The sequence below is a fragment of the Trichosurus vulpecula genome, chromosome 1, assembly GCF_011100635.1.
Source record: "Trichosurus vulpecula isolate mTriVul1 chromosome 1, mTriVul1.pri, whole genome shotgun sequence".
Taxonomy (NCBI): domain Eukaryota; kingdom Metazoa; phylum Chordata; class Mammalia; order Diprotodontia; family Phalangeridae; genus Trichosurus; species Trichosurus vulpecula.
In genome coordinates, this window is record NC_050573.1 from 491,037,220 (window position 1) to 491,064,679 (window position 27,460).

Here is a 27,460-nt window from a genome sequence, read left to right on the forward strand (position 1 = left end):
GAAGGGCTGAAAAGTGAGAAGACCCTGTGAACAGCTTTTTCTAGGAGTAATATACGGCAGTAACTTGAGGATGAAGGGTTTTGTTTTTGTTTGGGGGGTGGGGTGGGGAGAGCAAGATTTCTGCGAATTTGTAAGCACCTGGAAATGAGAAAGTATACCGGGACAGCTGGAAAATTAGAGAGGAAGGAATGAGTGCGTGGCGGAGGAAACAAAGGCTTTAGCGACAGAGAATTGTAGAGCGGGGAGTAAAGAAGCAAAGAGGGTGATGTTAAGAGATTTTTAGACAATGGGGGAGGATCATGCCAAGTGAAAGGTCCGTTTTCTCCGTATGATCGGGGCAGGGAGGGCTCCTCTGAGAGGGCCTGGAGTGGCGTGGGCGGCTTGTGCGTAGAAAGGGCAGCGCCCTAAATAAACCGCTGCTTCGCGCGTGGGTTTCCTGGGTGTGAGAAGCTTATATGGAAAAGGTAAAGAGCGGTATTTATTGCGCCGTTCTCAAAGTGGATTGTACTGTCGTCTGGGCTGAAATAACTGCCTGCCTGTGGGGCCATGCTGTCGTGGGGTTCCCTCGGCTATTTCGGGTGGATACAAGATTCCCGAGAACTTAAGAAAACACCATAAACATGTAAATAAACAAATCCCACGAAGTGCGATTCCTGCAAGCCCTGGAAGACCCACCCCCACCCCCACCCCGCCCCGGCAGAGTCGTCCACGAAGGCCTCGCGGGCTCGCGCGGGCCTGGCCCCGCGTCGAGGCTGGGGGCGGGGGTCTCGGACCACAGGCGGGGGCTCCGCGGTTGGGCAGCGGCCGCGTCACGGCCTCGCCTCCGGGCCGGGGCCGGAGCGCTGCGGGAGGTCCGAGCGCAGTTTCGCTCGCGTCCCCTGGGCCTGAGGGGCAGCCCCCGGACTGGGAGGTGACTTTGGACCACTCTGAGCTCGTCCCGCCATGGAAGAAGCCGAAGGCATCGACAACCCGGCTTTCGTCCCATCCAGCCCCGGCCTCCAGCGTAACTTGCCGGAGCCTCCCGCCGAGGAGGAGGCCCCCAGGTCGGCCTCCCAATCCAGCTCCCCCGAGGAACAGGAGGCGTCGCCGCCGCCGGTCCCACAACAACGGCCGCAGGCTCAGCCCCCGCCGCTGGAGGAGGGCTTGTGCGGCTGGGGAAACTTCGCTCCCGACTGCCTGCAGCGCTGGAACAACCCCAAGGGCTTCCTGTGCCACTACTGCCTCCTGGCCCTGACCCAAGGTAACCCCGCCCCGGGTGGGGGTGGGTGGGTGTCACTGCTCAGACGGGGCGTAGGGGCACTGCTCAGATGGCAAGGGGGAGACACTGCTCAGACTTGGGGGGAAGATGCGAGGAGTCAGGCGGTCAAGATCATTTAGTACTACTGTGTGCTAGTCATGCTTCTAAGTACTGGGGTGCATACATACATATATTCTATACATTCATGTTTCTAGTTATCTATATGTTTACAGACACTAAAGATGTGTGTGTGTGTGTGTGTGTATACACACACACACATATTTCTTTAGTGCCTATCATCTATCTAGGTAGAAGGTAGAGAGAAGACAGAAATAATTCTGTTTTCTATCTTTTCTATCCATTTATTGTCCCTGCCCTCAAGGAGCTTACAATCTAAAGGGGGAAGAAAACACATAAAAGAAGTTTAAAAGTGTGTGTATGGTTGGAGTGGCGGGTGGGGGGGGGGGAGGGTGGGGGAAGGGAATCAAAGAAGTCCCCGAGGCATTGCAACCAGATGAGAAAAGGAAGGGTATTGCCCAGCACTCCTTCATTAATTGGGGCTCATGGCTCCACCCTCCAATCTGAAGGACAAAGGGTGATGATAAGGGGTGGATCTAGTTGGTCAGGTAAGGATGAAGACAGGAGATGTCCAGTCCACAAGTGATCAGCATTAATAGGAAGTGAGTTGAAAAAAATGGTGTCCATAAGCCCCCCACACATCCCTAGAGACCAAAGTCGAGTTAGGGTTATTGTCTGTTTATCTTAAATTTCATTTCCTTTCATTTTTTTCTGTTAGTATTTGAATATAGCTTGTCATCAAGTTTGTTAGTGCTTCTTGTATATCTGTGCAGGATTGGATTGAGGGCGAGTGGCTTTTTTTAGCTCTCTTCCTGCTCTTCATTAGCTTCATGGAATTTACTTTCCATTTAGAAAGGCAACAGTTCATTTATCCAACCTACCAATAATCCTTTATTGCAATTCTACTCTCTGTGAGGTGCTGTGTTAGGATACAAAATTGGCTTAACCACGGTTCTGCCCTAAGGAATCCTGCGATCTAGTGAGCTTGTCTCATAAAGTGTAGCCATTAACTAAGGGAGAATGGGATAAGCTTGCTATGGAAGTGTTAAAGAAAACTTAAAGAGAAAGGTGAGCTCACGTCTGGCTGGAGTGATCAAGAAAATTTTAGTAGAGAAAATCTCAACCAAGCTAGAGATTGGAAAGGATTTTAGTAGGAGAGATCATGTAAACTGGGGAAGACTCAGAAATAAAAAAGTGCATAATGTGTTTAAGAAATGAGTAATTTAGGGGGCAGCTAGGTGGCGCAGTGAGTAGAGCACCGGCCCTGGAGTCAGGTGGACCTGAGTTCAAATCCGGCCTCAGACACTTGACACTTGTACTAGCTGTGTGACCTTGGGCAAGTCACTTAACTCCAATTGCCCTGCCAAAAGGCAAAAATAAAAAAAAAAAAGAAATGAGTAATCTAGTTAGGGCTAGAGTTTACTGTTTGTGTAGGGGAGTGATATGTATATGTTTAATCCATGCTTAAACTGAGTACTAGAATATCAGGCTGTCTGAATGAAGACTGTGGAGAACCACTTGTTAATTCATTCTGGGATGACTGATACTGCTACAAAGAACCTAGTAATCATTGCTGGAGTCATGAAGACTTGGGCAAGAAACTATACCATAGGAGAACATATATTTCATCATTGGTGACAGTTAAAGGTAGTTTAAGTTTAAGAAGAAAAGGATTGATTTAACAAATAAATAGCTACAGTTCCTCATCTGTAAAAGTGAGCTGCAGAAGGAAATGGCAAACCACTCCAGTATCTTTGCCAAGAAAACCCCAAATGGGGTGACAAAGAGTCAGACATAACTGAACAACAAGAAGCTCGATGAGAAGTATTGTCCCTATGTAAAATTTGGGTTTCTGTACCAAGGCTTAAAATTTAAGTATGATGGACAAAAACGTAATGCATTTAATGAGGGCTAGTAAAGAAATGTGACAGCCATATTTAGGTATTTTGACATGAACATATAATAGCTGTGTTCACTTATTTGAAGGGCTGTCATGTGAAAGAGGGATTTAATTTGTTCTGTTTGGTCCCAGGAGGGCAGAATCAGCAGCACGAGGTGGCAGTTACAAAAGGACACATTTATACTTTGTCTCAGGAAAAACTTCTTCACAAATTTAGCTATCCCACCCAACCTCTCTAGTGACCTCCTATCTCAAATCTTCAAGTGCCTTTTAGACATCTCAACCTGGATGTTGTAGACTGGACTAAACCTCTTGGCCTGCAGAGGCCAGAGAGGAACAGAAAGAGAAGGCAAGAACAGCTATGTAGAAGCTAAGACAGAAGTTCATTTTCTATAGTGAGGGAAATGGCATGCAAACAAGGAGGGAAACTGGATACCTGTGCTGGGGCTGAACCTTGATTTATACATTTGTGACTAGACAAAGAATCAAACAACGTAATGTAGCAACAGTGGGGCAAGGTTGTCTAGAGACCAAAAGGGCATCCATATCAGGGCTTCATGTCTGGGTCTATTGGTGCCTACCCGAGCTCAGCAACCACTAGTTTTGTGATTTAATTGCAGCAGTCTTCATCCAGAGGGTGAGTGCAAAGGATTGTTGTTATGCCAAGGTCAGGGTACAGCTTGCTTGCTGGGCCTTAGCTCTGGAAAACAAGGTGTCTCCTCGTAATATCATGACAATGTCTAGTGGACATCTTAAACCCAACATCTCCAAAACAGAATTCATCATTTTTTCCCTTAAAGCCTCCTCTGATAATACTGTTCCTGTTACCATAGAGAGCAACTCCATCCTCCCAGTTCCTCAGGCTGGCAACATAGGAGTCATCCTGGTACCTCATAATCTCTCATTCCTCCATATCCAACCTTGCCAACCTTGCAACATCTTTCAAGTCAGAAGCAGCTAGATGGCACAGTTGATGGAATGCCAGACCTGGAATCAGGAAGACTCATCTTCCTGAGTTGAAATCTGTCCTCAGACACTTACTAACTGTATGACCCTGGGCAAGTCACTTAACCCTGTTTGCTTCAGTTTCCTCATCTGTAAAATGAGCTGAAGAAGGAAATGGAAAACCACTCCAGTAACTTTGCCAAGAAAACCCCAAACAGGGTTATGAAGAGTTGGACAGGACTGAAAAACAAACAACAAAAAATCCCTCAAATATGCCCCTTTTCCTTCCTCTGATACTGACTGCCACTACCCTGGTGAAGGCCCACATCACCTCATGCTTAGACTACCTAAATAGCTTCCTAGTGGATCTGCCTGCCTAAAGTCTCTCCCCACTCCAATCCATCATCCATTCAGCCATTAAAATGATTTTCCCAAAGTGCAGGTCTAACTATGTCACCCCTTTATTCAGTAAACTTCAATGGCTCCCTGTTGCCTCCAGGATCAAGTACAGAATCTTTTGTTTGCTGTTCAAAGTGCTTCATAACCTAGCCCCTTCCTACTTTTCCAGTCTTATATTTTACATTCTGCCAGGTACTCTTAGATCTAATGACTGGCTGTTCCACCTACAGGATACTTTAGTGGCTATGGACACTTTCTCTGGCTGTCCCACACGCCCATAATGTTCTTCCTTTCTCCCTTGCTTCCTCCTTCTTCCTTCCCTCCCTCTTTCCTTCCTCCAGTTGACATCTATGGTTGGTTTCCTTTAAGTCCCAACTAAAATCTCATTTTCTATAGGAAGTTTTTCTTAACCTGTCTTAATTTTAGTGCCTCTCCTCTCTTAATTATTTATCTTGTATGTAGATTTTGTATATTTTTTTGTTGTCTTCTCCATTAATTTGTGAGCTCTTTGTGGTCAGGGACTGACTTTTACCTCTTTTTTGTATTCCCAGTGTTTAACGCAATGCCTGGCACATAGTGGGTGCTTAATAAATATTTATGATTGAAACTGAGAGATGGTGGGTTCTCTCTCCCTAGAATTCTTAGAGTAGAGGCAAGATCAGTACTAACAAATTTAAATATAAAGATCACAAATTAATATTATGTATGTGGTATTTTTATTTATTTTGTTAAACATTTCACAGTTACACTTTAATATGGCTCAGACAATACAAAGGAGTGGGCTAGATGACCACTTGTCAGGTATTTTGTTGCTGAGGACCTTTCCAGATCTCAAAATAATATTGAAACCTTTTCACACCCACTTCTCCATGCTATTTGTGTAATATAAATTTTTTATTCTTTAGAGAAAATTGTATTCCATGTTTCACTGCCACATAGGAATACCAGTGAATGTTGGTTTTAACAATATAAACTTGTAACTTTATGGGAAACGTGGAGACAGTAAAGAAGTTTTGCAGTTTTCCTAGAGCAATCCAATCCATCCTTCTCTTCCTTTTAAACTCTAATCTTACTCATTATCTAGATGTATTATCTGTCCTAGATATGCATACTGACAAAGAAGCTTTATGTGATTGTCCAGCCCACGTACTGGTTGGTTGACATTATTCATTCACTTGGTTTTTCTGGTGTATAGGGTTAAGGCAAACTCGTGGGAATGATTACAGATTTCCAGGAGACTTTGAAACATTCAGTTCTTAATGTAATCAGCAGAATGTAATTCAAAAATGGGAGCTAGCACTTAGAGCACCTCATACTCCACAGGAAATTCCTCTTTGGCTTGGACTTTATGCTGGATCTTCTCTGCTATAGCAACAAAGAATTTTGGTCCCTATACATCTTTCTTCCTATTTTATGGCCTCCTCGGTGGTTGTTATCAGAGAGTTGTTAGCAAAGATGATTTCTTTCTTTATTTCCTTTCCTTATATCTTCCAAGGAATCTTGAATGATCTTGATGCATTGATGCAATTACACCTTGTCATAAAAGGGTCTGTAAGGTTGTGTTTAGTTCTACAGAATCAAATGCTCTTTGTGTGTGTGTGGTGGGGGGCGGGGGGGGTTAATCAACAGACAATAAACACAGTGTGAGCTTATGTTCTTTACACTTTAATTGTCAGATGGTAAAGATGTGGTCCATTATTGAACCTCTGTTGTGAAAGCCTGCTGCTTATGGAGGCGGAGCTGAAATGGCAGAGAAAAGGCAGGGACTCCCTTTAGTTCTTCTGAATTCCCCTCTAAACAACTGTAAATGGTACTCAAAATCAACTCTGGAGCAGAGTAACACATAAAAGGACAGGGTGAAGCAATTTTCCAACCCAAGACGTCTTAAAAGGTCTGTGGAAAAGGTCTGCTCCACCCAGTGAGAGTAGAGTGCAGTCCAACTCAGGCCCATCAGCACAGGCTGTGACCCAGCAAACCAACAGCAGGCCTGAGGGGTGACCAAATCATCAGCAACAGCAGTTACTTCTGGAGCTCTCAGCCCACCAGTTGATAAAGGGTTGGACAACTGTTCAGAAGGAGATTATAAGGGTCCTTTTGCTGGCACTGGGTGCAGGACTCTATTTCATTTCCCACACTTGGATCCAGGTTGCAATCCCAGGGTAAGTAGAAACATTAGCAAACCATAGCTGCAACTATAGGAGACTGAAGTTACTAGTCAGAGTTCCAAGGTGGAAAAGAGTGCTTGTATTTACTCACAGATCAGAGCACAGGCCAGGAGAATAGTAAATATACCTTAAAATATCATTCCACCTTGTAAGAACTTAAAATTTACAGGACACTCTCTCCTTCCTGCCCCCAAGCTACCTCTGAAAACAGCTGCACAAAAAACCTGAAACTTGGGAGAGTGCTCCCTCCACCCTGGAGCAGAACCTAACTTTAAAATAAAGTTAAAAGTCAAGAAATAAATTGGAAAAACAAGCAAACAACAAGAAAAAAAGAACCTGACCATAGAAATTTATTATGGTGATGGGGAAAATCAAAATACAAATGTAGAAGATAACAGAGTCAAAACCGCTACATCCAAAGCCTCAAAGAAAAATGTGAATTCATCTCAGACACAAAAAGAATTCCTGAAAGAACTCAAAGGATTTTAAAAATCAAATAAGAGAGGTAAAGAAAAATTGGGAAAAGAAGTGACAGTGCTACAAAGAAATAATGAAAAAAGAGTCAACAGCTTGGTAAAGGAGGCACAAAAAATATTGAAGAAAATAACAGCTTAAAAACAGAATAGGCCAAATGGTAAAAGAGGCACAAAAAATCCAGTGAAAAGAAGAGTTCCTTAAAAAACAGAATTGGCTAAATGGGAAAATATATATAAAAATTCACCGAAGAAAAGAACTCCTTAAAAAGTAGAATTGATCACATGGAAAAAGAGGTATAAAAGAAAATAATTCTTCAGAAATTCAAACTGGGCAAGTAGAAGCTAATGACTCCATGAGACATCAAGAAAAAATAAAATCAAAACAATGAAAAATAGAAGAAAATGTGAACTATCTCATTGGAAAGACAATTGACCTGGAAAACAGATCCAGGAGAGATAATTTAAGAATTAGTGGATTACCTGAAAGCCATGATCCAAAAAAAGAGCTTAGACATACATCATCTTTCAGGGAATTGTCAAGGAAAACCTCCATGATATTCTAGAACCAGAGGGTAAAATTGAAATTGAAAGAATCCACCAATCACCTCCTGAAAGAGATCACTGATTCAGCAAAACTAAGTATAATCCTCCAGGAGAAAAATGGGCATTCAGTAAAACTGAGGACTTTCTAGCATTCCTAATGAAAAGACTAGAGATTAGTAGGAAATCTGACTTTTAAATGCAAGACTCAAGAGAAGCATAAAAAGGTAAGCAGGAAAGAGAAATCATAAGGGACTCAGTAAGGTTAAACTTACAATCCTACATGGGAAAATGATGCTTGTAACCCTCATTATTAGGGCAACTAGAAAACATAGACGAAGAGTATGGTTATGAGTTGAATATGATGGAATGATACTTAAAAAATAGATGAGAAAAAGAAATGCACTGAGAGAAGTAGAAAGCAAGAAGTAGAATGGGGTAGGTTATCTCTCATAAAAGGCACAAAAGAACTTTTACAGTGGAGGGGAAGATGGGGAAAGTTGAGGGGGTATAGCCTTTAAACCTGGAAAACAGAATTTTTTAAAAAATCATTTTTATCATCAGAATTGGCCCAAAGAGGGAATAATATACAAACTCAGTTGGGTAAAGAAATCTCTTACCCTATGTAATGTTAATACAATTTGAAGATCTTTCCCATCCGTTAATAAGCCCATGTGACCTGTCTGAGTCACATGAGTTTGAGTCACATGGAAGCCTGAGTCACATGAGCTTGTGGTGGGGACAGCTTGCCAAATTGATGGAGCAGGAAGGGTGGAGCAGAACTGAGAGGAAGTGAGAAAGAGCAGTCAGAGCTGAGAGAGAGAGAGAGAGAGAGAGAGAGAGAGAGAGAGAGAGAGAGAGAGAGAGAGAGAGCAGCAGCAGCAGCAGCAGCAGCAGCAGCTAGCATGAGTGAGAGCCAAGGAGTGAATTTTCTTGAGGGTATTTGTGGGAAGGCCCTAACAGAGGAAAGGCTTGGGGATGTCAGTGCCCCCCACATTGATAATATGTATAGATTTCTTTCTTGCTATGATGGATTTGACTTTCTGGTGTTTGAATAAATGTTTTGGTTCAGCATTCAATGAAGAGAGTCTTATATTTTTGCGATTCAGAACTATTGCCATTCAGCATATTCATAGTAGCCATAACAGCTGTGGGTATCACATTGGTGCTACACCCTACAATAAAGTAGGAGAGAAAGGGGATAAGAGAAAAGGGCAGGGCTGATTGGAGAATAGATTGGAGGAGACAGTAATGAATCAAAACACTTTTGAAGACTGACAGGGTAAAAGGAGAGAGAGAGGAAGATAAACGGGGGGGAAAGGATGGAGGGAAATACACCGTCAGTAACCGTGAGTGCGAAAAGATTTTCACAGCAAGTTTCTCTGATAAAGGCTTCATTTCTCAAATATGTAAGAATACAAGTCATTCCCCAATTGATAAATGGACAAAGGATAGGAACAGTTTTCCAACAAAGTAATCAAACCTATCTATAGTCATGAAAAAAATGCTTTAAATCACTGTTGAGTACAGAAATGGAAATTAAATTAATTTCTTTTTAAGAATCATATGGGCTTTTTTTATTTTAGGTAATGTGTCCATTTGGCGGTTATGGTGGTATGTGATGTAAGATATAATTTCAACTGAACTGTTTTCCAGTTTTCCAGTAACTTTTATTGAATAGTGTCCTTCCCATTAGTCTTTTGTGTTGGATTTATCAAATGCTGGCTATAGTGTTCGAATGCTTTTAAATCTTGCTTTTCTAGTCTCATCCACTGATCTTGCTTTTCTGTTTTTAAGCTAGTACCAAATAGTTTTGATGGTTACTTTCTTAAAATATCAACAAAATGTCACCAAAAATCCTATATTCCTTGAGATTCTAACAAATGATTAACTTAGTAAAACACTTCCTTGGTAGTTTGATTGATAAAGCATTAAGTCTGTACTAATTTAGGTAGTATCAGCATTATTAAATTGTGATGTCCCAACCATGAACAATAACTATCCTTCCAATTATTTATCATTCTTTATTTGTTTATAGAGTGCTTTGTTATTATATTTATATTAGTTTAGTTACATAGGTCTTAAGTGGGCTTTGGTAGATGATTCCCATATATCTTAGAGGATTTTGAATGGAACTACACTTTTTATTATTTCCTTTTGCATTTTGTTTTTGCTATAAACAGATGTTGCTGATTTTCTGGATTTATTTTTGTATGCTGCAACTCTACAGAGGTTATTGTCTCATAGGGTTTCTTTGCTGAATCTCTGGGGTTCTCTAAGTAAATCATCACATCATTAGCAAATAGATATGTTTTGTCTCCTTTTGCCTAATGCTTGTGCTTTTAAGTTCTTTCTTTTGTCATATTGCTGTCATTATCTTTTTATATTTATGTCAAATAATAGTGGGTAAAAGAGGCATTTTTTCTTTTATTTCTTAGGAAAAAATTCTAATGTCTCCCAATTTTAAATAATTCTAGCTTTTGGTTTTTAGACACACACATACGTTCATATATTTTTATATATCTATATTTGTACATACCCTCTTAAATTACATTGAAATTACCCTTATCTGCCTATAGGTTATTTTTTTGTTATAAATGACCGTATTTTGTAAAAGATTTCTGCTGTAACCATTTATAACATTATGTAGTTTAGTGTGTTTTTGTTTTCAGTTCTTTATGATAATTTTTTCCTAATGTTTAACTGTTATTGCATGTCTCTTCTTAGATCTCACTTAGTCATAGTGGGGGGAAATGATATATATTGCTGTAGTTTTTTGCTAGGTTTTTATTTTAAAATTTTGCATTGATAGTCATTAGTGATCTTGGTCTATATTTCTCTTTCTTTGCTTTATCCTTCCCTGGTTTAGTTATCAGAACTGTTATTTATCTCATCAAAGGAGAAGGGTGGAGTGTTTTTTTTTTTTTTGAGAATGACTTCTCTAGCATACCTATTAATTGCTCTTTAAATTTTTGGTAGCCCATTAATCCGTCTGACTCAGGGTATTTTTTTTTCCTTTGATCATTCCCTCATAGCTACTTCATTTTCATTTTCTTAGAGTGAGCTGTTTAAGATCTATAGCATTTTCTGTTAATTTGAGGTATTTTAAGTTTTTGTAGGTAATCTTTCATTTTTCTTAAATTCTCAGTTTTGCTAGCATATTGTATACTATCATATGTATTTAGTAGGCTATAAGAATTTTAAAAACCCAACAAAATGCTGTATATCATTAACTGTAGGAGTTGGACTTCAAGAAATAGTAGAGGATAGAAGTACCTGGTGTGCTACGGTCCATGGGGCCATGACAAATCTGACACGACGGAATGATTGAACAATAAAAAGGCAAAAGTTAGACCCTCTGCCTAATCTCACACTTATAATTGTCTCTAGTTAACTCCTGGCTTTTTTGTGGTTGAGGCAAAATTCAGTTTATTGGAAACATTTAGGTAATGAAACAGCATATTATGATACAGTGTCTGTGGAAAGACAGGCATGAGAAAGGAAAGTTTGGGAAAGAGCTGACCTTTTTTCTTAGAACTTCTCTCAGCCTGGGTCCTCTGCTTCAACATACTTGTAGAACCAATGAAACTTCTCAGTATCTCCCTTGACCATAGCTAAGTCTTCCCTTTCCTTCCCAAGGTATGCTAGAAATTCCATGTCTTCCATTTATCAAAATTGGTGAGAGTGTCCACAGTTAGTGGGCATGACCTGGATGAAGATCCACTTGAGGAAACTGAAGAGCAGGCAGATGAGTAATTAAGAGAACCAGCACCAGAACCCAGAGAGTGGTGTACTGAAAACTTAGAGAGGAGAAAGTACCCAGGAAAAGAGGATGATCAACAGTGCCAAAGGCTATAGAAAGGTCAAGAAGAATGACTAAGGAAAGTCCTCTGGATTTGGTAATTAAGAAATCTTTAGTGGTTTTTGGAGAGTAGTTTCAGTTGCATGAGGACACAAAACAGATTTCAGAGGGTTCAGAAGAAAACAAGAAGAAGAAGTGTAGGCAACAATTTTAGACAACTTTCTTAAAGAATTTGACCAAAAGGGGGATGAAATATAAGCTATAGTTAGCAGGATCAAGTGAAGGTTTCTAATGGGGGAGAATTATTTATGTATTTGTAGTGAATAGGAAAGGTACCATTAGATACCTTATAGAGTGGGGATGATAGAAGGATAGATTTGCTAGAGTAGAGTAGATGGGATGGGATCAGTGGTACATGTTGAAGGTTTGCTTTGGCAAGGAATAGGACCCTTTCTTTATGTGAGAGAGGGAGTGAGAGAAACCATAGTAGTGGAAGATGTCTGACATAGTGATCTGAGGAGCAAAGAAGGATATCAATGAATAGCCTCCATTTTTTCAAGGAAGTATGTAATGAACTCATCAGTTGAGGGTGGCGGAGGGGAGTGATGCCATGAGAGGCTTGAGAAGAGATAAAAAATGGTTCTGGAATAACTGCTCTGGTAAGTGGGAGAGAGAATCAATTAGGGAGATATAAGAGGCTTGGCTTGCTGTGAGAACCCAGTCAGGATCTTGTGTAACATTAATTTGTGGGGCACGAAATAGTGAAGAATACCATGAGAGAAGTGTTAAAATTATTCAGAAAGTTGGGAGAGTAACCTGCCTGTCTGTAGAGAACAGTAAATAATAATAAGGATTCTTGAAATGTATTACATGAAGTGTATATATTGCATGAACTTTGATCATATAAAATAATATCTTGCCAGTTTAACTAGCTATTGCCAGTAAGCCCTCAAAAATCAGAAAAACAAGTCTTATTACACTCAAAGTGTGACACACAACTCACCAGCAGTCAATGGAAATGTGTATTATTCACAATTAAGCTAGTAGTAGTTACACATTACATGAAACAAAGAAAAAGTATATGCCTGTTCATTATAGTACAGCTGGTTATACAAAAGAAATAAAGTATGCTTGGTTAAGAAAAAAAAAGTATATCATTAGCTATAGGAGATAGATAAGGACTGTGTCCTGGTTAGTATAAATGAAAAAGAACTACCTTCCAAGCTAGTTAAAAGAGGAAAACATTTCACAGATTGATTTTGGGGGGAGGGGCACATATACAAGTTAGAGAGTGAAGAAAGACATTGAAGGGAACCAGCTATGGCTGCTGGTCATGCAGTTTATACAGGGGTCATATCTAACAAAATGTTGAATATAGGATAAAATGGAGTAAGTTACGTTCTTCCAAGAATTCACTTTCAACATATTGATTGTGGTTGTCATTTACAGTTTTTGAATGTGCATAGTCTTATGATCTCTTTTTTGTTTCATTGTAGGTATTGTGGTAAATGGATTAGTAAATATCAGCATCTCCACCATCGAGAAGCGCTATCAACTGAGCAGTTTCATGACTGGTCTGGTGTCATCAAGTTATGATATTTCATTTTGTTTGTTATCATTATTTGTATCATTTTATGGAGAAAGAGGACACAAGCCAAGATGGCTTGCATTTGCATCCTTTATGATAGGATTGGGATCACTTGTATTTTCTTTGCCTCACTTTACTAGTGGAAAATATCAGTTGGCATCTGAATTTAAAGGTAAGATGTTTCCTGACAACCTGTTGTACTCAAAAGGTTTAAAATTTGCAGAAAATTGTCATTGGATCAAGGACTTAGGTTATGACATGATAGAGAAATGTGACTAACCATATCTTTAATCTAATTATACATCCTTAAGAATGAATAAATGAATGAAAAAGTATTTATTAAGTTTTTATTATGTGCCAAATAGTATTCTTAAGGATGTGTAATTAGATTAAAAGATATAATCAGTCACCTTTGGCTTTTTAAAAAAAGTTCTTTGGTATTATCAGCTCAGTCATCTTATTTTCAATTTGATTTTTCAAAATTTATACTTTTATGCATGTTCTGAGATTACTAATTTGTTGATTTTCTAGTTTTTAATTACATGCTCAATTCTTTTGTTAATATAAATGTTGAGAAGTATTTTCCCTTACTGTTTTTGCTGCATCCCACAAACACTGATTTGTTGTCTCTTTGTTATAATCTTCTTTACTACAATTATTTGTTTCCATTATTTGTTTTTTCACCTTCCCATTATATCAGATAACATTATTGAGCCTCAGAAATTGAGGCATTTCATTAGGAGCTCCCTACTTCTATGCCTCAGTCACCCTCAGTATCATCTCTCATTCTCCTCCTTTGTTCCAGTGTCCAGGAAGAGGTAGTTCCTCTCCTTACTAAAGCTAACTACTCTCCATACCTGTGCCCATGTCCCCCTATCCCCTATAGTCTGCTCCATAAGCTTGTCATTTAAGTCATCCTCCCTCCTCCTTGCCTCCTCTTTCCTTCTCTCTCTCTTCCCTGCCCCTCCCTACTTCCTTGCTGCCTACAAAACCTCCCAAATCTTCCCATCTTAAAAAACCTTAACTACTCTGTCCAAGGTTACTAAAAATCTAAGGGCTGAATCTTGCCTTTTTTTAGTCCTCTTCCTTCTTGACCTCTCATTTTTAATGCTGTTGACTTCTCCTTTGTCCTAGACCTAGACTCTCTGTTCTCTCCAGATTTTTATTATTCCACTCCCATGATTTTCCTTCTTCTGCATTATCATCTATATCTTGGGGTCTGTCTATATGGTATACCCTGGGGCTGTCTTAACATCTTCATCTCTCTCTCTATATATATATATACTCTTGCCTAGTGATCTCTTCAGCTTATTGTTATGTGTGTGACTTTAAAATCTCCCTTTGTAGCTCTCCTTTCTCTCCTGTCATCCAATTCTATATCATGCCTTTTGGGTATCTTCGTTTGGATTACCATAGGCATCTTAAAGTCAAAATAGAATTTGTGATGTTCCCTTCCCACCCCCACTGCTCCCCCCAAAACTGCCACCTAAATCACCATTTTCCTAACATTTTAGTTTTTTGTCAAATGCACTATTATTATTCACTCAGGTTCATAGCCTAGGAGACATCCTTGACAGTTTGCCCCCTCACTTCATATATCCAATCAGCTGCCAAATCCTATGGATTCTGTTTTGATAACATCTTCAGTGTTCATCCCCTTCTCTTCACTCACGCAAAAATACCTACTTGATTCTGTCCCTTTCACCTGAAATATTACAGTAGTCTCCTAGCTGGTCTCCCTAGTCTTTTTCTGCAACCTTTCCTCCACACAGTTGCTAAGTTGGTATTAAAATGTAGATCTGACCAGGTCTCTACCCTTCTTAGATGAAGTACAGTGTCCTTTGTTTGTCATTTAATACTCCTAAAAATCCAGCATCAACCTATTTTTTCCAGACTGGTCTCAAATTACAAATCATGCAGTTGTTCCATCATAACTTGCCTACTTGCTGTTCCTCATACATGCTGTGGAGGGGCCTCCTGAACTTTTTTTCATGAGTTGCCCTATTTTCCAGAGATGAAGCCCCTGTAAACTAACATAACAATGATCTTTTGCAACTGAACTCTATTAAACTTTCAGTGCCCTTGGGCCCAGTCAGGTACAAATCTGACTCTGGCCAGTCTTGCCCAGACTAATTAAAGCTGAGACCCTTTCATATAAGCAGAACATTCTCCCTCCATGGTCCAAAGCTCACATGCCCCCCTGCTCCCTCTTGCTCCCCTTCCTTTACTGCTCCCTTCCTCCTTTTATGCCACTCCCATCTTGCTGTACCCTATAAATATCCAAGGCTTTATCTGTTTGGTTTAAGGAGTTCCCATATGCATGTGCCTTTCTCTAGTAATAAATCAAGTTACTAACCATGTCTTGTGGAGTCATGATTTTTGGTTAACAATGCCATTTCCTGTTCTATCTTTGCACAGCCTGGATTATGTTCACTCCTTCTCTCAACCTACTAAAGTCCTACCCTCCTTCAAAGTATAGATCAGATCTCACATTCTGTATGAGGTCTTTCCTTATCTCAGCAATTGTTAGTGCCCTTTCCCTAAAGCATCATTTTGAGTTTACTTTGTATTTATTTGCATATGCTTATCTAGGTACATATTGTTTTCACTCTGTAGAACCTAAGCTTCATGACAGCAAAGACTGTTTATTTTTTTTTTTGTATCCTTGCTGCTTAAGCCTGCTGTTCAGCAAGTAATTGTTGCTTGTCCTTTGGTCCCCCCACCCCCCACCAAGAGGACCAATGATGTCACAGGGTGGTGTCTTGACTCGAGCATGAATTGGATTTAAGTGAGGCAGAGTTGTACGAAGTCGTCAGCCTCAATCTCTTCCAGAGTCGTTGAAGTCCAGTGGCAAGACAAAAATCAAGATGACTAGGGTTGTTGGCATATAGTAGTCACTCAATGAATGCTTATTGAATTGAGTTACATTCATATTTTCCTTATTGATTATAATATAAAAAGGAGGACTATTGTTTTTATTAATTGTATCCACAGACCTTAGCTCAGTGCCTGACACTCAGGTGGATGTCTTGGTAAGTAAGCCTGTTTAACCTTGCCCTTTTCAAGATTTCTTTCTTTGATCTGAAAGCTCTGAACCGAAGCTGCCACATTTATCAGTTAATTAAATTTAGTATTTTCTGATGGAATCTTGTGGCTTTTATCAAGCTATATTTTGTCCTCTAGTTCAAATACTTTCAGGAAACTTTTTTATATGATTTTCTCAACTATGTCATTCAGGATTTTGTTTCACCACTTTTTTTTGGTGAAGTTATTTACATTTTGTCTCTCCTCTTCGAATATGAGTTCCTCAAGGGAAGGGGGCTGTTTATGCCTTTTCTTTGTAACCCCTGCAGTACTTAGCAAATAATAAGGGTTTAATGAATACTTGTTGATTTATTGAGTTTTTTAAGAGCTCTGAGTAAAAGTCTCTTTTTCTCTGTCTCTCTGTCTCTCTCTCATTCTTGTGGTTGCTTCATTCACTTTTCTAGAGATCTGTTTGTAGTTATTACACGTATTTTTCTTCTGGAGATTTTTTTAGGTTCTTTTACTCCATAGTATTTCTTTTTGTATTAGGAGATCTTTTTTGCTTATTAATTTTTTTGTTCAGTATGCTAGTTTTTCTGTGGGGTTTTCCTCAAAAAGATATCTTTCCTCCACCTTCTTTATTTGGTATATTTCTTGCTGTTTTCTGGTAATGACAAGGAGCTGGGCTTACTACTTCTGAGTCATTTTACCAAAAATCATAAATTAACATTTAAAAATGGAAATAATTATTACATTCTGAAATTATACTTCCTAATAACAAAATAAAATTTACCTCAATTTTATATTCCTAGGCACACATAAAACCCTATTTTGCACCTAAAGTTGTTACCAAGGTAGTATTTTTTTTATTCTAAACATTTAATGACATATGAAAGAAAAATTCTAAATTAACATTAAAATTTAGATAACTTTTGTCATGAATATATTTTTATATCATCTCAGAGACAGTAAATAAAGATCAATGAGGAAATAAATTTTGTTTTCTTCAGTCTAAGGGTCTGATTGCTTATGTAAGGTGTGCGAGAAGTTCATGTATGCACTGTGCTAGGTGCTAGAAGAATTGCTCATTAACATCCATGAATTAGTTTATGATAGCTGCTGGTGTTTAAATAAGACATGGTCCCTGACCTTATAAAGCATACATTCTAATAGGAGTATTAGATATAAACATAACTGTAATATTCAGTATTATGTGTTGGTGTATTAGAGAGTTATATGACAAAATGCTATATAATCTCTAAGAGAGAATGTCCTTCCTGATGAGGTGTATCTTTCATGGAAAAGGTAGCCAGTGGAGATATGTAAAATTCAGGTCCAGGCAAATATGAAAGATATACATACTACCTAGTATAGTGCTGTGTACATATGGACACTTAAATATTAATTGATTTATATGTATATATATACATATATATATATATATATACATATATATATATATATATATATAACTGGTAGGTAGGTGCACATAGTTGACCATTTATTTCCAGTGTATTACAATATTGAATAAATAAGGTGCTAGTCCTCAGCATAATGCTTTACAAGTAATTGGTTGCTCAGTACATATTTGTTGAATGATTCAAGATTCACTTTATTTTTTAAAAATTATTTTTCTTTTTTATAAACTGGAAAGACACCAACAAATGCGAACATTTTCACATGTAAAGAAGAAGAGAAAAAAGCTATATAGAGAGCTATGAATCGTTGTTATCTGTAGCTTAGTTTTTAAAGTATATATTAAATTTAAATAATGGTTTCAACACTACCCTGCTTGTCTGTGTCTCCTCAACTCCCTTATGTTCTTTTCTGTGTATTTCAAAAATATTTAATGTCATTCTTTTTGGGGGGAATCATTCCCCCTGTCTCTCATTATAATTCAGTTCTTTCCCAGTAAAAGCTCTTTGGTGTGAACAAAAACTTATAGTGAAGCAAAATAAATCTGCACCTTGGCCGTGTCTGGAAGCATTGGTCTCATTCTGCAGTCCGTTGACAGTGTGGAACGCACGCTTCATCAGCAGAGTTGTGTTGGATCACTTCATTGACCATGGTTCACAGGTGCTTCAAAAGTGTTCTCCTTTTCAATGTTGTGTGTAGTTGTGTGAGTTGTTCTCCTGCTAGGGCTCACTTTACTCTGCTTGCGTGTCTTCCCACATTTCTTTGAATTTGTCACTTCTTGCAGTACAATAATATTCTATCATATTCATATACCATACTTCGTTCAGCTCTTTCCCAGTCGATGGGCCCCTACATTATTTTCAGTTCTTTACTACAACAAAAAGTGCTGCTATATTTTTTTTGGATATATAGATCTTTTCCCTCTTTAACTTGTAATACTCTTAAAACAGTTAGCTCATAACTAGATCAAAGAGTACATATGCATGGTTTATTTACTTTGGGAGCATGGTTCTAAATTTTGCCTCCCATGCCTCTACTGCAACTGTTGCTCTTTTTGCCTTCCTTGGCAATTCGTTGGATGTAAAATAGAAACTAAGGATTGTTTAAAGTGGTGTTTTTCTTGTTATTGACTTGGAACATTTTTTTCAGATGGTTATTGATTGTTTGATTTTTTTTCCTCTGAGAGCTGCCTATTCATGTCTTTTGATCATATCTGTATTGGGTAGTGGCTTTCCTTACACATTTGTATCAATTCCTAACACATTGTGAGTATCAAGGCTTTATTAAGAGAAATTTGCTGCAGAAAATTTCCCTCTAGCTTGCTATTTATCTTTTAATTCTAGGCACTGTGATTTTCTTTTTGTTCAAAATGTTTTGTGTAACCTAGATTATCCATTTTATCTCCTGTAACTTTTCTCTGTCCCTTGCTAGTGCAGGAATTTTTCCATAGTGGAGAATGTTACCTCTTTCTCTTCTCTAATTTGTTTATGATATGACCTTTCATATCTAGCTCATGTTACCATTTGGAATTTCTTGTGGTAAGTGATGTGAAATATTGCGCTGAACCAAATTTCTACCATACTGCTTTCTAGCCTTCCCAACAATTTTTATTGAATTGTAAGTCAGTGGCTTTATCAAACACTGTGCTACTATATTTGATTTCCTCTGAGTCTTGTGTACCTAATCTTCTCCACGGATCTTTTCTGAATTTTAGTCAGTACCAGAGAGTTTCAGTGATTACTCATTTGAACTGTAATTTAATATTTAATAGTGCTGTTTCTTCTGCATTCCCCCTTAATCTTCTCTTTCCCTCTTTAAAGTATCCCTTGAGGTTCTTGGCCTTTTGTTCCTCCAGATGAATTTTTCTAATCCTATAAAGTGATCTGTTGGTTGCTGGGTTGGCATGAAACTGACTCTGTAATTTAATTTAGCTAGTATTATAATTTTTAAAAATTATATTGATGTGGCTCAAACATGAGCAGTAGATGTCTCCAATTAGTTAAGTATTTCTTTCTGAAAAGAATGCTTTGTAATTGTATTCATATAATTGTGTGTGTGTGTGTGTGTGCGTGTGCGTGTGCATGTGCGTGTGCATATGTGTGTGTGTGTGTTGGGAGCTGAAACATCAAATGTTTTAAATATTCTTTAGTTGTTATGAGTGAAGTTTCTTTGCGTTTTTCTTCATCCTTCATTTTGTTGGTAACATACTGAAAAGCTGATGACTTAATGGGTTTTATATCTTCCTACTTTTTTGAAGTTGCTAATTATTTAAATTAATTTTTGCTGACTCTATGTTTCTCTAATGTTGATATAATGTTCAAAAAGTGATAATTTTGTTTTTCCCTTTGTGTATGTTTATTCCCTAAATTTCTTTTTCTTTAGTTACCATTTACTGAACACCAAATAGTGGTGAAAATGGACAATCTTGTTTTTACCCCGGGTCTATTTTTTCTAGAAAGGCCTCCAATATTTCTCATTTAAAGCTCTTGAAGATACTATTGACAATGTTAAGGAAAAGTTCATTGATCCCAAAGTTTTTAATTTTTTTATTAACAGAGATTAGTGTCCTATTTTGTCAAAAGCTTTTTCTGAATCTCTTGATAGAATTATATCATTTTTGCCTTTTTGCTACTGCTATGGGCCATTATGTTTATAATTTTTCCTAATATTGAACCAACTTGGCTTTCCTGGTATAAATCCAACCTGCACTCATATAATCTTTTTCATATATAGTTCTAAATCCATAGCAATATATATATATATTTCTTACTACTTGAATTATGATGCCAAAAGTGATGATTAAGAAATAATTAAACATTTTCATGTTTGGTAAAGAAAATGCTGTATGTAGTGTATTTATATTTTGAAATAACTAGAAAAAATAATAATTGTTTTTATCTCTTTTTTTAAAGATACCTGCCCAGAAACAAGAATCAATAGCACTTGTCAACACTACATAACATCTTCACTTTCAAACTACCTATATGTCTTCATACTTGGACAGATGCTGCTAGGGGTTGGAGGAACACCTCTCTATACTTTGGGAACAGCCTTCATTCATGACAGTGTTCCCACACACTTGTCCTCTCTCTATATAGGTGAATTCTTATATAGTTTAGCCATATTGGCTTCTTGTTGAAATTTTCTATACGTGGATATAATAATTTAAATCAATTTAAATCTCATAGTTAGCAATCTTAATGTTGGAGACTTTCTCCATGAGATGAACAAATTATTTTGCTGTATTGACTTGCCTACTTGTTTAGGACCTGAAAAATGAATATATTCCTAATTATATTAGCCTTAACTAATACTGAATTCTTATGGCTACTTTTATACTATGAGCTTTGCAGATCTTGGATTTGATTGTGGTAAGTGGTAGTAGCTATGCTGATACAAATTCAGTTGTATTTGAAGTCCTTCTGGCCATCAGCACTTCAGAAGCTACCTGAAGTTTGGCCCTTGAGTAGGAACACTTCTAAAGGCTGCAAAAATATATGGTAAAAGAGAGATTCTCAAAGTTTCTCCAATTGCTTTTTGCATATCCTTTTTTTCCAAATTGTGGTAGCTCTACTCTTTTGTTTTATTTTCTTTTATTTTAATGTCAAGACCTTTAAAGATCTAACTCTACCAAACTCTTGTTCTGGTTGAATTGGTTGTACACAGCATCCCTTTGGATTCATTAGTACTTAACTTATATTGGTCAGAGGGAGAATAGAGAAGTGAAGTGGAATCATACTTTAAAATTGGTAGGCCTCAGTGAGCGCATGCAAGGACACATTGTACTGTGTAAGCAACATAGTGCTATCTTTCTTAACCCAAGATTGGTTTCCTTGATATTCTTTTATATCCAGATTAAATCTGATCCCAACAGATTTGGATATGTGAAGTCGTGGCAGATTTTTCTTTTGGTACTTAAACATTGTAAATTTTTTTCTTTATTTAAGTTATTTGATACCATTAGCAGTAAAGTATTATTGATACTACTGATCAAAATTGTGGCATGGATAAGTCAAGTATCAAGTCAAAATTCATATAGAAGTTTATGGTGATATTTAAAAAGTTCAAGAGACATGATTTCTGGATAATTAATCATTATATTAATAATGCTAGCATTTTATTAATAAAAGGGTCAGTGACACTCTTGAATGCCAAAGACCAGTTCTGGTGGTAGCCTCACAGTTTATATGTCCTTGGAAGAGTAGGTATTCCTGAGGGTGGCCATCCACTCTGACTGGTTAACAAGTAATGAAAGAAAATGAATAGTACAATGAGGGTTGGACCTGTTCTTATGAGGGGCTAGGGAATGTAACTTTAATCATGTTATTTACTTCCACATCACTCTCAGCCTAGAGGAAATCTAGACCAAGAATCTATATTCCCCACCCAAGCCTGAGCAGAAGACAGTGGTCTGGGAGTTTCATCTTAGATTAAATTTCTTACAAGGTTCAGTGGGATAACAATGGCTAGAATGAGGAGAATGTTAATCCTATCTGCTATCATCAGTCCTGTCCTTCAGAGGCTATTTCAAAATGAAGACTTTAAAAAAAGAAGGAACCTCTCAAATCATTGGTTATTAATAATCATTTCTCTCATTACAATATAAGGTGTTATGAGGTATATAATTATTATATGTACCTTATTCCTAATTATATTAGCTTTAACTAATGCTAAAATTAGATAGGTGAAACTATAATTATAAAAAACCAACCTTTGCCATAGGGAAGAGTTGAGAAAGTGCATTTCCCTCCTTTATTTACAGAAGTGGGTGACTATTGGTATGGAATAATAGCATGTACTGTTAGATTCATTTCATATTCATTTAATATGTTGATTGATTTTAATGAACTGATTTTTTTTCTTGTTTTAATTTATTATGAGAAAATAATTACTGAGAGTGGGTGGGGGAAGGAATATATTTGGAAATTAAGATGATATAAAAACAAAAGCTACTAATATTTTTTAAAATATAAGCCCAATTTAAATAAATTATATTCTTCATAAACAAGTATAAGTAGATGATACTAGTTTAGATTCTCATTTTTGCTTAAATTTAAGAAAAATTACATTGTATTTCAGAAAGTAGCAGATTATTATAGTTTTACATGTGAAGATGTTAAAAATATTTACCTTTTTAATGAAATCAATAGTAGTGAATTTTATATATTAATCATACTAATTTCTTTATGGATTGGATAATGAGTTCTTTAAATCTTATGAAGTGCTAACCAAAAGACAATTATCACAAGCCCATGAGAGATATGCATGCAACTGGACTTATTACAAGAGAAAGGCACATGCTGTGGGAACTCCTTATACTAAGGAGCCTAGTGGTGCAGGGAAAGCTTTGGCATATATGTTACAGGGAAAAAGGAAAGTCATAGGATAGGGAAAATGGACTAATCCCCTCCTGAAAGGTAGGAGAATGAATATGTAAGATGGCAAAAAACAACATTCTTTTCACTTGAGAACTGCTAGATTATGAAGATATAATGGTTTGCTTATCTACATGGGTCACAGCTGCACAAGCAGTTTCTCAGCCTAGCACAGACTGATTGCTGCCTTTCTTGATGCCCAAGGACACACAGGGAGTTCAAGTTGGGATGCAAATAACAAATTATGCCAGCACAGGATGGGGCTTCCTGGTTGGGGCTTCGTCCTTGACATGTTTCGGGGCCTCTTGCATACTCTGGGTCCACTGTTTCTAGAAAATATGGCAACTCAAAAAGACAAGACCTTTTAACAGAAGTTAAGTATTTTCTATCATTTAATGCCTTACATCAGTAAGGCAAGTGTCACAATATCAATGGTGACCATAAATATGCCTGTATAGTTCTGTATCGCAGAATATGAGACTCTCCATATAGAAGACAGAAGAAGTCAAACATTTATTCAGACACCAGAGGATCAAATCCCAAAACCAATAGCTCCAATTCAACATAGCAACAATTACATCCCAAAACCAGTAAGTCCACTTCATTATAAAAGCAAAGAACTTACAACACAATATCACAGCAGGGAGCCAAGCTATCCCATAACCTTCCCCTCTGCTGGGGCCTTCCCATAAATACTCATTTACAAATCCTAGCTGTCTGCTTGCCTGTATCCTCTCCTTCTGCAGTTCTGAGAGAGAGAGAGCCTAACAGCTATCCTTGAGTATATATGCCCTTTTTAGAGCCAGAGGGCTTCACAACCCTTGTGTCCTAATTAGCGAAAGGGTATGGGCCTTTTTACAAACAAGCCTCCCCTAGTCAAACTTCCCTTAACTAGCTCCGCTTGAAACCTATTAATGGGAGGGGAAGATCTTTAATCACATTAACACCACATACCTACATGTAAGAAAAATTATTTACATTACTTGCTATTCTTAATCTCAGGAGTATTTAAATGGTCTCCGTGTTCATTTGTATCATTGCTTCTAAAAGTCACAGTAAGAGGTAGTTAATCATTACTGAGCTTAATATTTGAAAATGACAGTATGTATTGATGTTCATAATGTATTTTCTAGGAATTGGCTATGCTATGTCTGTTCTTGGCCCTGCTATTGGCTATGTATTAGGAGGACAACTTCTAACAATTTATATTGATGCCAATGTAGAAGAAGAGTAAGTCATTATTTTCTAGTGTATTTTCTCTCATTTTTAATTGTGTAAAATGTTGCTTATAGATGCCGCATTTGATATGTGTTTCTTAAAATGAATGTTTTTCTCTCTTTAACATTTATTATTCTTCAGAAAGAATATTTATGTAAATTAAGTTGCATTTTCCCATTGTATTTAGTTAATATAATTAAGTATATGTGATGAAGGCTGCAAAGTATTTTTAATAAACTACTAAATATGAATTTAATGCTATCACTAATTTTATCAGTGTTATGCTATTTATGGTGAACAATGTCTTTTTAAGTGAGGCAAGTATCATAGTAATTTGAAGATAGCAAGATTCATTTTTTTTATGAAAAAGCATCATCCACAAAACCTAGAGCTTCCGTGTACTTTACTTACATTTACCTTTCTAATTTCCAACCCAGAAACTAATGAAATAATTAATATAGTACCTTAAGTAAATGTCCAGGGTGATTGGTATCCTCATTCTGTCATCACTTACTTCCAAGTAAAGGTGGATCTTCAGATTGCTTTGCTGTAGACAAAAACATCTAATAGCTAAGGCTCATTTTCATCAGTTGCGTTGCACTGGAAAAAAAAATACCCTGATAACAACCTGTAACAAATAATGCCAGAAAGCTCTAAAATAGAATCTACTCTCTAACAGACACAGACAAGATAACCGTTCCCTAAGCCATTGAATAATGCCTCTATCCCTGGGTATGTAAGCTCATGTGAGGAACATTAGAAACTGAGAATACCCATAGCTCTAGAGGCTGTATCCTTTGGATCCCATAGCTTTGTCAGCCAATCACAACACAAATAGTATCAGGTAGGGGTCAACTGACGCCTTATGTACCCTAGAGTATAGTAATACTAGGAACATTATGGCCAGTGTTTCAGGTTTAGCACCTCTGATCAGCTGGACTGACAATACAGATAAAATCCAAAATAGGAGAGACAGCTTACCAAAAAGAAAAGCATTGGGATACTTAAAAAGGCATCCATCATGGTCATACCCAAAACAATATTAATCTGTAGCCATGGCCAGACTCAGGGAGCATTCAGAACTTGGAGTGTGGACCCTGTGGAACAACTGGAGAATTCTGGTATGGTGATAGAAATGTGTGATAATAACAAGAGAAGTCATTCATTAGTAGCATGATTGTTCTAACAGAAGACTACTCCAGTAGTGTTAGAAGTGGCAGCTTTGAAAACAGTACAGAACTAGAGTGATTCTTACAGTCAAACTCTGATTTAGGCTAGAAGGCTATTATCTGTAGTTTCTGTTACCTGACAATAATGGCATTTAGAAAGATTCTACATAGAAAGAGGATTCATGAGTGAGTCGATTATGTTATAATGACATAAAAAATGCATAGGTGATAATGAATATTGATGCAAAAATTTTAAATAAAATATTAGCAAAAAGATTGCAGCAACTTATTATGAGACTAATGCACTATGACCAGATAGGATTTATTCCAGGAATGCAAGGCTGGTTCAATATTATGAAAACTATTAGCATAATTGACCATATCAACAACAAAACTAGCAAAAGCCATATCATTATCTCAATAGATGCAGAAAAAGCTTTTGACAAAATACAACACCCATTCCTATTAAAAATACTAGAAAGCACAGGAATAAGTGGAGTCTTCCTTAAAATTATAAGTAGCATCTACCTAAAACCATCAGCAAGCATTAATATGTAATGGGGATAAGCTAGATGCATTCCCAATAAGATCGGGGGTGAAACAAGAATGTCCATTGTCACCTCTATTATGCAATTTGGTACTAGAAATGTTAGCTTTAGCAATAAGAGAAGAAAAAGAAATTGAAGGCATTAGCATAGTCAAAGAAGAAACTAAGTTATCACTCTTTCACATGATATGATGATTGACTTAGAGAATCCTAGAGAATCAAGCAAAAAACTACTTGAAATAATAAAAAACTTTAGCAAAGTTGCGGGATGTAAAATAAACCCACATAAATCAGTGGCATTCTGATACCTAATTTTTTCCCATGTATCTCTAATTTGTTTACAATAAGACCTTATATTTGACACATATCCATTTGGAACTTATATTGACATGAGGTATGAGGCAGTGGTGAATTTAATTTCTTCCATACTGTTGTCCAGTTCTCACAGGGGTTGACTATTGTGTTTATTGAACACCAAGGTACTTGTTTTCTTGCTTTTGTCTATTTTGTACCTAATCTGTCACAGTGATAAAACTTTTTTAAAGGGTTTTATTTTTTATTTAGTACTTTTTAGTTTTCAACATTGATTTCCACAAGATTTTGAGTTACAAATTTTCTCCCCATTTCTACCCTCCCCCTACAGCAAGATGGGATATATTCTGATTGCCTCTTTCCCCAGTCTTCCCTCCCTTCTGTCACCCCACTCCCCTCCCTCTTATCCCCTTTACCCTTACTTTCTTGTAGGGCAAGATAGATTTCTATACCCCATTGCCTGTATATCTTATTTCCTAATTGCATGTAAAAAACAACTTTTTTGAGCATTTGTTTTTAGAACTTTGAGTTCCAAATTTTCTCCCTTCTTCCCTCCCTACCAACCCACCTTGAGAAGGCAAGCAGTTCAACAAAGGCCACACATGTGTCATTATGCAAAACACTTCCATAACAGTCGTGTTGTGAAAGACTAATTGTATTTCCCTCCATCCTATCCTGTCCCCCTTTATTCAGTTTCATTCCCTTGACCTGGCCCTTTTCAAAAGTATTTGCTTTTAATTACCTGCTCCCCCTCTCTGCCCTCTCTTCTATCATCCCCTTTTTCTTATCCCCTTCCCCCCTACTTTCCTGTAGGGTAAGATACTCAATTGAGTGTGTATGTTATTCCCTCCTTAAGTCAAGTCTGATGAGAGCAAGCTTCATTCCTACTCTTTCAGCTATCCCCTCTTCCCTTCCAATAGAACTGCTTTTTCTTGCCACTCTTATGTGAGATAATTTACCCCATTCTATCTCTCTCTTTCTCCTTCTCCCAATATATTTCTCTCTCACCCCTTAATTGTATTTATTTATTTTTAGATATCATCCCTGCATATTCAGCTCACCCTGTGTCCTTTGTCTATATATATGTATGTATATTCCCTTCAACTACCCTAATACTTAGAAAGGTTTCATGCATTACAAATATCATCTTTCCATGTAGGAATGTAAACAAAACAGTTCAACTTTAGTAAGTCCCTTATGAGTTCTCTTTCCTGTTTACCTTTTCATGCTTCTCTTGAGTCTTGTATTTGAAAGTCAGAGTTTCTATTC

General features: G+C 37.4%; 1 protein-coding gene across 1 annotated transcript in view; it reads left to right on the forward strand.

The window, feature by feature from the left end:
• Nucleotides 1–942: 942 nt before the first annotated feature.
• Nucleotides 943–27,460, forward strand: part of LOC118840419 (solute carrier organic anion transporter family member 4C1-like) — a 120,249-nt gene continuing 93,731 nt past the window's right edge. Inside the window, exons 1-4 of the mRNA XM_036747920.1 lie at nt 943–1,240; nt 13,039–13,302; nt 20,483–20,668; nt 24,079–24,175. Coding sequence (XP_036603815.1) covers nt 943–1,240; nt 13,039–13,302; nt 20,483–20,668; nt 24,079–24,175 — 845 coding nt within the window. The remainder of the gene's footprint in view (nt 1,241–13,038; nt 13,303–20,482; nt 20,669–24,078; nt 24,176–27,460) is intronic.